Genomic DNA, 15,295 nt, shown 5'->3' on the forward strand with positions numbered 1-15,295 from the left:
GTTCAACAACAGCAATTTGTCATATAATCCTGCTGACTTGAATATCTTGGCTGGGGTGAATGCAGGTTTTTTAAAAATAATTACTCCAATTATAATTACTCATATTAACTCTTATTCCATAGCACACAGTAACTATATCTGTAGACCTATTTGCATTTACAAAATGAATACAAATTAAAGAGAGGCTTCAGTCAACCCTTTCTCTCAAAATGGAGTCAAAGCCATTTGTGAAATGGAATCTCCTAGGGCAAGGAAGAGCCTGAAAAATAAAACAAAATCAAACTCACTGTTTTATACAATATGGAGTAGCCTAGAGGGAGACATGGCCCGATCTCAACACTTGGTGGCCATTTAATTGAAATATGATTATTCATCTCAACCTTGCTATTTTTTACTGTATCAGCTCATCCAATTGTATGAAGGAGGTAGTCACTGGACTGCCTCTTGAATAGTCACAGATTCTGGCCATTCTTAAAATCATTATTAATAACTGCAACATACGTGTTTTAGCCCAGACTATACCAAGTTGTTGGTCTAGTTGTTCTCAATTTATTACTGAAGAGGAAATGATATAAGCCGAAGGCTGTTTTAAGATCCATGTTTCCTCCAACACCCGAGTTTATTTTAACAGATTATTGTGTCACAGTGTTGTTATGCTTTTATCTTTGACCAAAGTGTTTATTTTGAGAAACAATTATTAAGCTGCATTAAAAACATTCACAGTCTTCCCATAGTAACTTGGTTACAATATTACAGGAAACCCTGAGTAAGGCTCGAGGATATTGAACACGGATTTCCATGTTAGACTTCCTATCATTTTGCTTGTTCGTATTGATTTCTTTTGACATGGTCTTCTTTTATGAGCTCCACTCTTCTTTTTTCTTCCTTTCTTACTTATTTTTTTAAATCCCCTTCTGATAGCTACATGTGCTAAGAGCAATTGTAAAAAGAAAACCAACTTATATTAAACCCGCCTGGAGTCAAAATGTAATCTAACACCTGTAGCCTGCACTTTGTCATCCCTTCATGGATACTCTTTTTTAATAACGTGTTTCCTGAGTTTTGACCTTAGGATACTGTCTAATTCCCCCAAAAGCAACAGAACTAAAACCGTAGTTTTTAAGCAGCCTTATAATGTTAGGATGTGAAATTACAGCCGTAAGAGCCAACTCAAGTAACATCATTTGAAGTTAAAAATAGTGTTCAGTTGTGTCTAAGAATATGTTTTGCCTGTGAAAATGTCTCTGAGTGATAAAGTCAAGAGGCAAATCATGATGTGTGTAATTTCCCTATATCCCTGCTCCGGGGCCTTAGATGATTTGACTCAAGCAAGGATGCTTTCAACTGAAGAATCTATTTTGAATTTTCTAGTAAAGAGCTTGATGATCATTAGGGAGGGCAACGCTATGTCTCAAGTGTGATTCGAGTAGTATGGAAGTTTTCGAACTCTCTGGTCCTGCAGCCCACTTCCATTTTTGTAATTGATGACCCCAGTAATTTGTCATGTATATCAATATCACCCTATTAGTGATTAACTTTTAAAAAATTGTTTGCTAAGTTTTAAATAATTATACATGATATATATGTAAAATGTAAAGGATATGTTTTATGAAAATATATCACTAAAACCTAATATACCAGCCTTTTATATACATTTGAAGATATTTTAATGTCTACTTTAATACAAGGCAATTAGAGTTTCATAATTGCTTCTGCGATTAATGCAATATGTGGTTGAAGTCTGATAAAGAAAATCATGCTTCAGAAAGATGTGTAATTAGAATAGCAAGAAATATTTCAACAAATAATTCTAGATAATTGTGAAATTCTTCTTTGATACTTTAGCAAGACTTTGAAAGTGATGGTATTTTGAAGGTTATTTGCAAAATGGAATTGACTTAACATATTGGTGAATATTTTATTTTTTAACTTTATTCATTGATCTTTATTTAACTTTGAGTGTATTCTTTACTATTTTATAACTTTGTAGCATTATGTATTAGCCACTTGGAACATATTAGTTTGTTCATTTACGTAGATCTTATATAACATTTTTAAAAAGCCTCTTTTTAGCCGGGCTCAGTGGTGCACACCTTTAATCCAGCACTCGGGAGGCAGAGGCAGGCAGATCTCTGTGAGTTCGAGGCCAGCCTGGTCTACAGAGTGAGATCCAGGGCAGGCACCAAAACTACACAGAGAAACCCTATCTCAGAAAAAAAAAAAAAAAAAGCATCTTTTTTTTTTTTTTTTTTTTTTTAATTTTTATTTTGCAATACAATTCAGTTCTACATATCAGCCACAGATTCCCTTGTTCTCCCCCCTCCCGCCCCCCTCACCTTCCCCCCAGCCCGCCCCCCATTCCAATCTCCTCCAGGGCAAAGCCTTCCCCACAGACTGAGATCAACCTGGTGGACTCAGTCCAGGTAGGTCCAGTCCCCTCCTCCCATGCTGAGCCAAGGGACCCTGCATAGGCCCCAGGTTTCAAACAGCCAACTCATGCAATGAGCACAGGACCCGGTCCCACTGCCTGGATGCCTCCCAAACAGATCAGGCCAATCAACTGTCTCACCCACTCAGAGGGCCTGATCCAGTTGGTGACCCCTCAGCCATTGGTTCATATTTCATGTGTTTCCGTTTGTTTGGCTATTTGTCTCTGTGCTTTATCCGACCTTGGTCTCAACAATTCTCTCTCATATAAACCCTCCTCATTCTCGCTAATTGGACTCCCAGAGATCCACCTGGGGCCTAGTCATGGATCTCTGCCTCCAGATCCATCAGTAGTTGGATGAGGTTTCTAGCACGACAATTAGGGTGTTTGGCCATCCCATCACCAGAGTAGGTCAGTTCGGATTGTCTCTCGACCATTGCCAGAAGTCTGTTGTGGGGGTATCAAATGGATGGATCTAGAAAAAATCATCCTGAGTGAGGTATCCCAGACTCAGAAAGACAAACATGGTATGTACTCACTCATAACAGGATACTAGATGTGGAACAAGGATGACTGGACTGCTACTCACATCACCAGGCAGGCTACCTGGAAAACAGGACCCCAAGAAAGACACAGGATCGCCCAACGACAGAGAAATGGAATGAGATCTACATGAACAGCCTGGACATGAGTGGGGGTAGTGAAGGGCGAGGGTCGAGGGAAAGAGAGCTTGGGTGAGTGGGAGATCCCAGCTGGATCAAAATCAGAGAGGGAGAACAAGGAATAGGAGACCATGGTAAATGAAGACCACATGAGAATAGGAAGAAACAAAGTGCTAGAGAGGCCCACAGAAATCCACAGATACCCCCACAAAAAAAGCATCTTTTAAACTACCACCAATCATCATTAGGAAGCTTTTTATGTATTAGGATGTTGATAAGCTTATTGTGGCACTTTTGGTTTTCAGAATTCTAATTTTTACCTAAAAGGTCACATCAAAAGTAAATACTGTCAGATATTTTACTTAGTGACACACTTGGTGTCATTCTCTGTGTTTATGTGTATGTGCACGTATGTGTGCAGTACGTGTACGTGTACGTGTGTGTGTGTGTGTGTGTGTGTGTGTGTGTGTGTGTGTGTGTGTGCTCATGCACAGGGAAAGGCTAGTTAACATTGGATGTTCCCTGACCTCCAGACAGTCTCTCTACATAAGAGGCCTGGTTGGCTGGAACTTACTTTGTAGACCAGGCTAGCCTTGAACTCACAGAGATCTGCTTGCTTCTGCTTCCCAAGTGCTGGGATTAAAGACATGAAGCCAGATCCACTTTAGTTTTTTGAGACAGAGTCTCTCGCTGAAGCCACTGTTCCCACTGGACTACCTGGTTAGCAAGCTCCTGAGAACCCCCAGTCCCAACCACCTAGTGCTGCTGGGCCTCCTGCCAGATGCCACCACACCTGGTTTTTACTTGGGTGCTGGGGATCTGAACTCAGTCCTCAACTTGTACAGCAAACAGTTTACCCACTAAGCCATTTCCCTAGCCCCTAACTTCAATTTTTAAGGAGCGATCTACCCAAATCTGAACAGTCACAGGGTTACTATTAGTTGTTCCTTCAAATAAGATGATATTCCATGGCAGAGAGCTTCTCAGTCCCAGTGCAAACAACTGTAACCGAAGCATTCCCCTTTGAGAGTAAGCGTGAGCAAAGTCTTCAAGACTACCATGTGACCGTTACGTCACAGAAGAGCGTCATGCCACTGTTCTTATTTCCTTACATAGAACACTGAGGAACACATGTGCTCATGTGTTGAGATTTAGTAATTAATAAAGTTTTATTACTTAACCAAGAATATTCTCACACAAAAGCGGTGCCATCATTTCCACCATGAGCTGGCAAACGTGAGCTGGAGGCTGCTGTGGGTTCAGATTGATGCCTCCGCCTTGACGACCACAGGCCACATTGCCCCATCTGTACTTTTGTGGAACTTTTAGTGCAATCCAAGCCATGAGCCAGTTAGTAGCATCTCCGTAGTTTGATGTCATGGGTGTCCTAATACAGAGGTCCATGGCTCTTGCTTTGAAAGTCACTAATGAGGAAGAGCTCTCTGGCAATCCGCATGACTTACGCATGTGGACGATACCGTTTATGTATGAAAGGTACCTTTCAGATGGGATTACAAAGTTCAGTTCTGTGTGGCAAATACTCCAGAGGCAGCTTTCATGTGCCAGGTACCCTGGTAAGAGCACATATTTGTGAAGTCTGTGATGAAAGAAGGAAGAGAAGTTGCTAGCATGTCTGTCCATCCATAACCTTAAGGCAAAAGGGCTAGTTATTGATATTGTTGTTGTTTTTAATAATAAGCACATTGCTAGAAAAATGCATGAGGAATTTAGTATTGATCTTTAAGTCTTTTTCACATTTTAAAAATGAAAATTGCTTGGAGCTAGAGAGATGGCTTAGCAGTAAAGAGCACATACTGCTTTTCCAGATGACCCAAATTTGATTCCCAACACTCCCAGTTATGGCCAGCTCATAACTGCCTGTAACTCCAGCTCCAGGGGTTACCCTGTATTCACATGCTCCCATAGACAGATGCACATAGTTTATAATAATAAATCCTTTAAAATGAAGACTGCTCATTATAAATGCTTTATTTATCATCAGACCTCTGCCAAGTACTTAATATGTATGGTCTCACTTAATCTTCCTTCTTAATACTGCAAAAAAAGTTCTTCCAGGGTGTCAAACACAAAGGCTCAGAGAGCAGCTTGCCCAAGAGTTCAAGGCTACTAAACAGTGGTACTTGTTGGAGTAGCCTTGAAACCAGAATTTTACAACCCCAAAACTTCTGTCTGCTGCACAGTTGTCTCTTATGAGTTATCTAATACTCTAGAACTCTTTGAGAACAGAGAAATCACAACAAAATTAATGTATATAGTTCTGTTCTCAAGTAAGCACTAGAAGCAAATCCCTGTGTGTGGTGACAGAGCTTTTACTTACTACATGTAGTTTTACTTAGGAAGAATAGCTGGTGTGCAGCAAGATCACAGCAAAGCTAGAGGTAAAGACCAGAGGCTGTGGGATTGGCTCAGAGCACCACAGCCAAGAAGTCCTGAGCACTCACTGGGAACTAGGCAGGAGACATGCCATGGTCTGGGACCCAGTGGGTGAGCTACAAATGTAATAGTTAATTCCTGCTTTTTATAATCATCCATGTTAGGTGGTTCCCTTGCTGAATTTTTGAACTAAAATTAATGGTCTCTACTACTGGTTTTGATGAGGTGGAGGGAAACTTGCCACTAAGTTTGCTGAAACCTCAATTATATGACATTTTATATATAGTAACGGTTAAAAACAATAGCGTGCAACCATTCTTCTATTGGGTATGCTTCAGTGGATTTATGCCGGAGGACTTGCAACCAATTGTTCTTGTTGGTAAATGTACTTCTCTTGTGACTTTTTGATGCAAGAATTATTCTTTTTTCGATCAGGTATTTCATGTGTTATTGACATAGAAGTGGTAAAGGGAATAAAAGATATCTTGACTTTAACACCAAATAGATGTGGACAAAAGGCATCTTGTCCATGTTGCCATCTTGTGCGGCCGTGCCCTATGCTCTGAGCGAGGCTCACTGCTGTGGGTGAATCTTGTCCTGGAGAGCCACATGCGGCCACCTGAGAAGCTGTTTAACCTGTTACCATGCTTCCCTCGTCCTCTCCTGTCACCTCCTTAATAATTTCTCATTTTCTCTATATAAAAACGACCACAAAGTCTTGGCTTATTATAAGTAATCCAGTTCACCCCATAATGATACAGTGAATTATATACTTTCCTAAACTTAATCATTCAAGATCTTACTTCCTTTCCTGCAGGCAAGAACCATTATATTTTACACATGGCTCCCAGCTGGTTTTCATTGAGGCCTTCAAAATCTATTTGAACGTGGAGAGCTTTAAGAGGAGCGCTTTATCTCTCTCTGTCGGCTTTTGTCATGGTACCGTGAGGTCCTTCTGGTTTCCAAGTATTTAGCTTTAAGGCAGAGAGGCAACATGTGTCTATATTGTGACTGTGCTTTGTAACTGGTCAAGGAGCTTTACGGCTTTATTGGGAAGTGGGCATCCCTTTCAAATATATTTACAACATTTCTTCCTGCATCATTATTTTCATGTCCATTCATGTACATATTGTCATGTTTCAGCCCAGCGAGATTTCAGAAAATAAATAAAAAGGAACTTATCAGGCTTTGAACTTCCAATTCACTTATGTTCAACCCATAGCTTACTTATTCACCAACCCTTAATAGTTGGATATAGAACTTCTTATTTAAAAGCCATCTGAATTAATAAGTCTAATTGTTGTAGATACCCCATAAGTATTTGTTGAAGGGATGTATTTTTTTTCTCTGTCAACTCAAGGCTAATTATTTTAAACACAGTTCCTTTTAGGTGTGGTAAGTGCCCAAGATGAAGAAGGCAGCCATCCATTAAATGTAAATACTATTCCTTTGAGGACATTTCTGGCTATTTTACACTAATGTTCCTGTTTGGGATACTTTGATGGGGATCCAGTAACACATGATAAGCTGAATATTTTGGATTTAGTGTATGGGCGTACGGGTATTTGCTCTTCTGTCTTATAAGAGTAGTGCTTTACAGCTGGAGCTCTGGTTTTGGCTGGAGTAGATGATGTGATCACAGGCCTCTTAAGGTACTGCATCCCCCTGATGATAGGATGCCAAGCCCTCCCTGCTCCATTCCTGGCTCCATCTCTCTTCATTCTCGCTGCTTGTTGGCACAAGGCTGTCCACCAGTACTTTCTGTGAGTGTGGAAGTGCCTTGTGCCTATGCTGCCCTTCTTGATATACTCAGGACCCATCCAAGCTCTTGAGAAGTGGCTAATGTGATTGAAGAACCGAGGTTTTCTTTTTCATGTTTGATTACTTTAAGTGTAAAGGGAGGTCTGGAGAGAGAGCTCATTTGTTGAAGTGTTTGCCACACATGTACTAGGACATGGGTTCATATCCATGGTGGTGTGCTTGTAATCTCAGCACTGAAGGGGCTGAGACAGGAGAATTCCTGGAACTTGCTGATCAGCCAGTCTAGCCTCCTTGGTGAATTCCAGACCTATGAGAGACCCTGTCTTAAAAAGGGGGTGGGGGAGTTGTGGTGGGGGGGAGTAGACTATGCCTGGGATAGATACCCAAGGCTGAGAGACCTCCACACACATGCTCACACATTTGCACACTCATGAAATAAATGTAAAAGGCTGCATGCAGCCATGGCTGCTGCGTTGGAGAGCACAGCTCCAATGGGCTGGCTTGTTTTGCAGATGCTGCATGCTTGTCCTTTCCTTCAAACCTTTTTGCTTGCTTGCCCTGTCTGGAGCACTTTTCATGTGTGGCCCTCGATTCCTTCAGACCTTGTGCCTACACTGCTTCCTCAGTGAGCCTTTCCCATAAGTAGACTCTTGAAACGGTTAGACTTTCACATCTGACTCCTGTCATTGAACAGTAAGTCTGTGGTAGTTCCCCACAGTGGGCTAATCAGCCCAGCTTCTCTGTTAGTGAGTATACTCTGGTTTATGCATTCTACCACTGGGGACGCTTGCATTCTTTCTAGTTTGGGGATTTTATGACTGAAACTCCTATGGCGTATCTTCTGGAGGGCACAGTATTCTTTTTGGCATTAGATAGTACATCTCTGTGTGTGTTATTGTAGGTTTTATGTGACTATAGTTTTTAAAAACTAGCCAGAACAAGGATGTTATGCCAACTTGGAAGGGGGAAAGCTCCTGGGGCCTCACTCCTACACAAAGAACTAAAGGCAACTAAGGGATGAGAGAGAGAGAGAGAGAGAGAGAGAGAGAGAGAGAGAGAGAGAGAGAGAGAGAGAGAACTAGTTTTGCCTATGGAAGAGCACCCCAATATTAAATGGTCAGCCCCAAAAACATGCACACAAATAATAGTATACAGGTTGAACAGACTGTATGTATGTGAGAATATGCACATTCTCTCTCTCTCTCTCTCTCTCTCTCTCTCTCTCTCTCTCTCTCTCTCTGTGTTTCTGTCTCTCTCTCTCTCTCTCTCTCTCTCTCTCTCTCTCTCTCTCTCTCTCTCTCTCTCTCTCTCTCACACACACACACACACACACACACACACACACACACATTCAAGAATAAGCGGCCATGAATTTGAAGAGCGAAACAGGAATAAAAGAGGAGAGAGGAAGAGAAGGAAGAGGAAACTGATATAATTAAAATCTCAAAAAATTAAAAACAAACCTAGCCAAACCTAGCCATCCATAAATAAATGCATGAACTGCCCAGTAAACTCAGGAATTAAATAGCTTGCGAGGGTGTTCACCAAAAATCAGTGAAGTGACTCTCATGGTACTTGATGGAGACACAGACTAACCTTGACTCATTCTACTTACTAAAAGGGAACAGATAGCATGCTGTGAGAAATTCAGGCAGGAAAATTAAGACTCACTGAAGTGAGTTTATAAACCTGTCCTGTGAGAAAGAAGGAAGCTGAAATTATTTGTGGGAGACAGAGGGAAAAGAGAGAGAGAGAGAGAAGAAGAGAGAGGAGAGGGGTGAAAGACAGAGAGAGAAGAGAGAGACAGAGAGAAGAGAGAGAGAGACAGAGACAGAGAGACAGAGAGACAGAAGAGAGAGAGACAGAGACAGAGAGACAGAGAGACAGAGAGAAGAGAGAGACAGAGAGAAGAGAGACAGAGACAGAGAGACAGAGAGAAGAGAGAGACAGAGAGAAGAGAGAGAGACAGAGACAGAGAGAAGAGAGAGAGACAGAGAGGAGGAGAGAGATGAGAGAAGAGAGAGACAGAGAGACGGAGACAGAGACAGAGAGAGAGTTGCTGCTAACCTTTAGAAGAGAAGAATTTAGAGTCTTGGATTGAGTTTCCCCTTGGTGAGCACCATCCTGTAAGTGAGACCATCTTGGAGGTGTGGAGCTCTACTTCCTGTGTGCTCCAGGCACGCACTGTCTTCATCAAGGAAAGCCGCACCCAGGAAGATTTCATGGACTTTGGATAGATGGGACATTATGTGGCTCTTTTGCTAGAAACCATCTAGAGACGGCAGCTCTTTGTCTAGAGGAGGTAGAACGTTTTGGAAAAGTAAAGAGATTTGGGATAGACAACTGGGAGATCATTCTGTCCCAGATGTTGTCATCCATGCTGTGGGTGGGAGGCAGGCAGCCAATGGCAAGGAGCAGAGCAGAAGCAAGAGACTTGGCCCGCTGGGCAGCTTTAGAGATGTCCATCCTGTCTTCTGTATTTTGACCTTTGTTTCCATGTCTGTTAGATGTTAGGATTGATCCGTAACTTATTTCATGCCTGTGTTGTCATGCCCAGCAGCTGCATTTCACTTTATGAGGAATTCTTGTCACTAGCATTTCTTTGTAGAAACATCTTTCTGTTCTGTGATGGGCAATGTCCCATGGGAGCCCATTGTCCTCAGCCTGGCATTTCCCTGTCCTGATGTCCAGTTTAGAGGGTATCCTATGATGCAGCATGTTTCCGGTAGGTTCCTGGTCCAGATCACTCCTTCACGAGGAACTGTAGGATTACAGTTTAACTTATCTGTTTTAGAACTGCCTGTAACCAAATAAGCACTGGGTAAGCACTTAGTGTTATTATTGTTATTGAGTTTTTCATATTTGTCTCCTTTGTGCATTTGTATTACTGTGCTGTGTTCTAAGAAATGAGGGGAAGTGGAGTAGCCCAACTGGTAGGGCCTAAGGAGAACAAATGCTATCATGCAGAAAGATTATAGTAACTTCAAAGTATAGTTTTGGAAAGTCTCTTTAAATCTACTCAATGCACAATGGAAAGCCCCTTAAGAACCAATCTAATTATTCAATTAAATGGAACCGTTCTGCTGACTTTTACTACAGAAGGCAAGCATAATTTAGAAAATGGAGCATTTTAATTCTCTTTTGTTTTCCAATTAACACGGTTGCTCTAATAGGGACCACTCATGCTTGAGCACATGTCCTGCTAGAATGTGCTCTGTCCCTAATTCCAGTCTTCTTCTTCACCAAACGCTGAGACCCTCACCTGTTGACACAGAGGCTTATTTCCTGCTGTGCTCCCACGGCCCACATCATGGGCCCTGAGCACATATCTTCCTGCCATCAAAGCCACCACGGAGAGCTGTGGGAGCCCACAATGCAGCCTCCCTTTCCCTGGCGGGGATAATTAGGATGTTGGAGTAACAGAACTCTCACTTTTTTTTTGCTGATGCCAGCTTACCACATCAGACCACATGAGTTTGTTCTTAGTTGAAAGTGGTAAAGAAAATGCTAAGAACATTGCCTTAATTGGTCAACACTATTTGGATGCTAGTCCACTGTTTTATAGTCCTTTGTTTTCGATTTCTTTCTGCCATCAGCCACCAGCTTACTACAGGAGGGAGTCTCATTATGTAGCCCAGGCTGGCCTTCTGTTTGTGATTCTTTATTCTCAAAGTCTCCCAAGAGCTTATACAGCTGTGGGCCACCAGGCGTAGCCTCTCACTGGTTTTTACCAGTTGGTGGTAGTTATTCAAAAAAACTTAAACTTTTTCTGTTGCTGCCATATTTTATCTCCTCTACTATTCATTAAACTCTATAAAAAGCTGCCATTTTCGTATTGGTGAGAAAGTATGCTTTTCATCATAGACCTCCGGGACTGGAGAAAATAGCACAGATCTTTCCCCTTGTTATTGTAGAGGATCTTGAGAGGAAGTTGGGCACTATCTGAGCACAGGAAATGTGATCCTCAGCTCTGTACATGACTTCACGTGTCTTAGCAGGGATGGCCGCAGCTGCTGGTCGGCTGCCAGTGATGGCTGAGGCTCCTCACTGGGTGACATTCTTCCTTCAAGTCTTCATGAAGTCTTGTCCCAGGCCTGTGATGAGTGCTGAGGAGGGGCCTTCAGACAGGCTCCTTGTGTCTCTGTCTTTCCATAGACACGCTGATGCATTAAAAAGTTTGTACTAGAATAGGAAGTTATTTCATGCAGTGATAATACTGACGGTGAGGCTCGGGGTAGAGTTAGGTTTCTTTTATGTTTAAATGAATAAACATCTCTTCGTGATCTCTCTCTTTTCCTCCTCCTCCGTTGTTGTTGTTGAGAGAGATATTACTTAAATTTTAACAGCCAGCTAGTAAACCTTGCAATTAAAAATTAAAAAATAGAAATTTGGAAGTATTCTCAAAACAGAGGGTTAATTAGCTTATAGTGATAGTAAAATGCCCATCTAAATGTGTTTAAAACAGTCAATTAAAATTTAAAGCATACAGAAGTTATATCTTTAAATTACTTTGAAAATTTACATATATAATATTTAAAATAATTATATTTAAAGAGCAAAAAAACTAGAAGAAGATGAAGTTCTTCCTAGTTCTCCGTAGGATGTGGTTTCTGGTTCACAGTACCATCGATTTCTCTCTAATCCCTGAGGAGTGATGAGTGTGAGACTGACAAGCTTTGAAGGATGCCCAGGGCTTCTAAGTCCTGAGCCTATTCACTGAAAGTTTGCACACTGAGCCAGGAATGGGCTACCCGTGATCTCCTGGGCCAAATCCAGTCTTAGCCGGTACAGCTGAGCTCATTGGCTTACACTGAGCAGCACTGAGCAGTGACCAGCCCCTTACTGAAGAGGTCCATCCCTCCTTTCAGAACACTGTAACATATACACATCACACATTTAGTATCTAGAGTGGTCACTTTCTTAATCCTTCTCTGACACATGTTGAGATGGCGGTTGGAAGACTTGCCAGCTTGCCCAGCCTAACAGAAGAGTCTAAAGTTGAACTGTGGTGTCTCTGTCATTAGTCTATTATTCGGTGTGGTTAAAGATGATCCAGAGCCACGCCCCTCACTGAAGCCATGCTCCAGATGACCTCAGCCAACAATCACAATGCTGCTTTATGCAATTCGTTTGATTTTTTCTTCTTTCTTTCCTTTTTGTTGTTTTTAAAACAAGGTCTTGCTAGTCTGTGCCGGCATCAGACTTGCAGTGTAGCCCAAACTGAACTTAATTCAAGGAAATCCCCCTGTCTGTGCCTCCTACCTGCTGGGAGTGTACGTGTTGCGCCACCCTACCCGCCCCAAATGACGCTCATGAATCACACACTTATAGATGAAAGTCTAAATCTTCAGAAACGGATTCTTCTTTCCAAAGATCTGACTTTACAAGTGACTAGTCTAAATGCAGTGTGTGGGAGGTGATACATGCTGCAGAGGTCTGGTGGCTTTGCAAACATAAGATCCCAGTCACACTAGTTTTCTCCCCCTTCTGATTATCAGGTTCTTCATCGACAGCAGTCCCAGCCGACCAAGGAGAGCTCCCCTCCCAGAGAAGAAGCGCCCCCACCACCTCCTCCAGCTGAAGACAGTTGTGCCAAAAAACCTCGGTCTCGCACAAAGATCTCCTTAGAAGCCCTGGGCATCCTTCAAAGCTTCATCCATGACGTAGGCCTCTATCCTGACCAGGAAGCCATCCACACACTCTCAGCCCAGCTGGATCTCCCCAAACACACCATCATCAAGTTCTTCCAGAACCAGAGGTACCACGTGAAGCATCATGGGAAGCTGAAGGAGCACCTGGGCTCCGCGGTGGACGTGGCAGAGTATAAGGACGAAGAGCTGCTGACCGAGTCCGAGGAGAATGACAGCGAGGAAGGCTCGGAGGAGATGTACAAGGTGGAGGCCGAGGAGGAGAACGCCGCCGCCGCCGCCGCCGCCGCCACCGAGAAGAGCAAGGCAGCGCCGGCTGAAGCCGACCAGAGATAATGTGAACTCCACCAGGCAAAGCAATACATGGGTCCAAGGACTTTCTGTTTTCATTTCCTTAAAAAAAAAAAATCTTCTTGGCTTTGTTTTTAATGTCTGTTTTATTTTTCTTACCCTTAATGGCATTCCTCTGTTGCACAGGATAGCCTACAGACTGAGTAAGCTCGGTGTTTCTGAGTCAGGCGCCGCCTTGGCAAAGACACTAAGTGTCAGACTTTTACAATTGACTGGACCGTAGTAATTCTAGTCACAGGAGACTCTGCCTTCATTCTCCTTGGACTCACCGAAGAGACACCAGGCAAGTTCCAGGACGCAAAGACCCACGACCTAAATGAAGGAAGCTACGAGTGTGTGTATATGTATATGTATATATCTCTATATTTACATATATATATTAAAAATCGCATGGGACAGAGAACTTTACAACCTGAAAGAATAGACTGTGAAATGGGTTCTTAAAAGACTTGTTTATGTATAAAGAAAAATACCACTTCACAGTGAGTCGCTTTGGCTTTTTGAGAAACTGCGGCCTGCTCTCAGGGTGGGGTGACTATTTTTGAATTCCTATTTATTTTGTGTGTTTGTCCCTGTTTTTTTTTTTTTTAATTCTATGGCTTCCTATCTGGCAGCTTAAAGGGTAATTTTTGAGGTATGTATTTAATGAAATAACACTGCCAAAAAAAAAAAATGAGAGAAAAGAAGGCCAGAAGAGAGTGAGTGAGGGGAAATCAGGGCGTGTTAAAAACGCTACAAGACAAATTGCTCTTACAGACATAGTGCACACTTTAGAACAAGGACTCAGCGCCGTCCACATTCCGTTATCCAGCGCAGACAGATGCGTTCTGTGGAATTCCCAGCCAAGTTCAATGCGGAGGGAACTTGACCATTAGTGCAGTCTTGGAAAATGACATTTTGACGTGGGACTTACGGAATTCATGCTATGAGCCACATTTTATTGTGAAGTTTATTTACCTGCTTGTGGCTTCAAATCTTAAAATTATTAAGCCTGCTCATTTTAAATTGTTGTTACGGTTTTCTTTCCTTTTGTTTGTTTGGTTTTTTAAAATTTTATTTTAATAGAATGTAGTTCAATGTAATGTTAAGTTAGAGAAAGAAGTTTCTGCCCACTTAGAGGGGCTTCCGCTCAAATCAGCCTCCACCCCGCCCTCTCCCGGAGTGTCTCACTCCTCTTCCACTTCGGACTTCCTCTTCTTCAGACACATTCCATCCACTTTAGCCAAGCCTCGGCAGACCCCGAGCTCACGCCTCCACGCCTTCCCCTGCCATGGCAGCCCTAACAGGAACCTGGTTTTGAATCATTCCGCACCCCCAGGCAATAGAGTAAGTGGAGCGATGACGTCGTCAGAGTCACCTACCCCTCGGAAAAGGAAATAGTGTCCGGTGCCCCACATAGCGCTCCCCTTACGTCAAGCAGAACTAATGCCGACGGGCTGTTCTGCGGAATGAGCGTTAAAGCTGCAGTCTGCTCCAGTTTGCCAAATCTCCTATTAGGAACAGTAGCAATTCCCTTCCGGTTCCACTGACAGTGATTGCAGGAGGAGACCTCCCCCTTCGGGACCGGCCTCCAGAACCTACTGCAGGCTTGAGATGGCCACACACAGCAGTCCCCCGCGGTTGGATTTTGTTTGTTTTGTTTTGTTTTTGAGTTGTATCCTCATGCAACCTTGTCAAAGACCTCATGCAATATCACTTTGAGATTTATTTTCTGTTTACTACACAAACATTGTAATATAACTGTTAATACTATTTATATATTTGAAAGGTATAAGAGGTAGGAGTTTAAAAAAAAAATAAACCTCTATGTGTAGATATTAACTCAGAACTTACACTCTACAGGGAGAAGACACGTTGCAATACAAGCTAACTCTGGCCTCTTAGTAACCTCTGGAGTTCTCAAAGGGACATTTTCCTGTACTTGTTCGAATAACGATGTTTAAAAATGGTTACCTTGACACGGGAGTCATGTATCTTTGCAGAAGGATGGCTGTTTGTAGCTGAGGCCTGGGCCTGCCCTTCCCGTTCTTGTAGATGCTGCAGCTTTAATC

The 15,295-nt window shown here is 42.5% G+C and overlaps 1 protein-coding gene across 1 annotated transcript in view; it reads left to right on the plus strand.

The window, feature by feature from the left end:
- Positions 1–13,794, plus strand: part of Satb2 (SATB homeobox 2) — a 148,917-nt gene extending 135,123 nt beyond the window's left edge. Inside the window, exon 10 of the mRNA XM_059278094.1 lies at positions 12,744–13,794. Coding sequence (XP_059134077.1) covers positions 12,744–13,229 — 486 coding nt within the window. The 3' untranslated portion in view covers positions 13,230–13,794. The remainder of the gene's footprint in view (positions 1–12,743) is intronic.
- Positions 13,795–15,295: the final 1,501 nt, after the last annotated feature.

Source organism: Peromyscus eremicus, chromosome 13, assembly GCF_949786415.1.
Source record: "Peromyscus eremicus chromosome 13, PerEre_H2_v1, whole genome shotgun sequence".
NCBI classification, from domain to species: Eukaryota; Metazoa; Chordata; class Mammalia; order Rodentia; family Cricetidae; genus Peromyscus; species Peromyscus eremicus.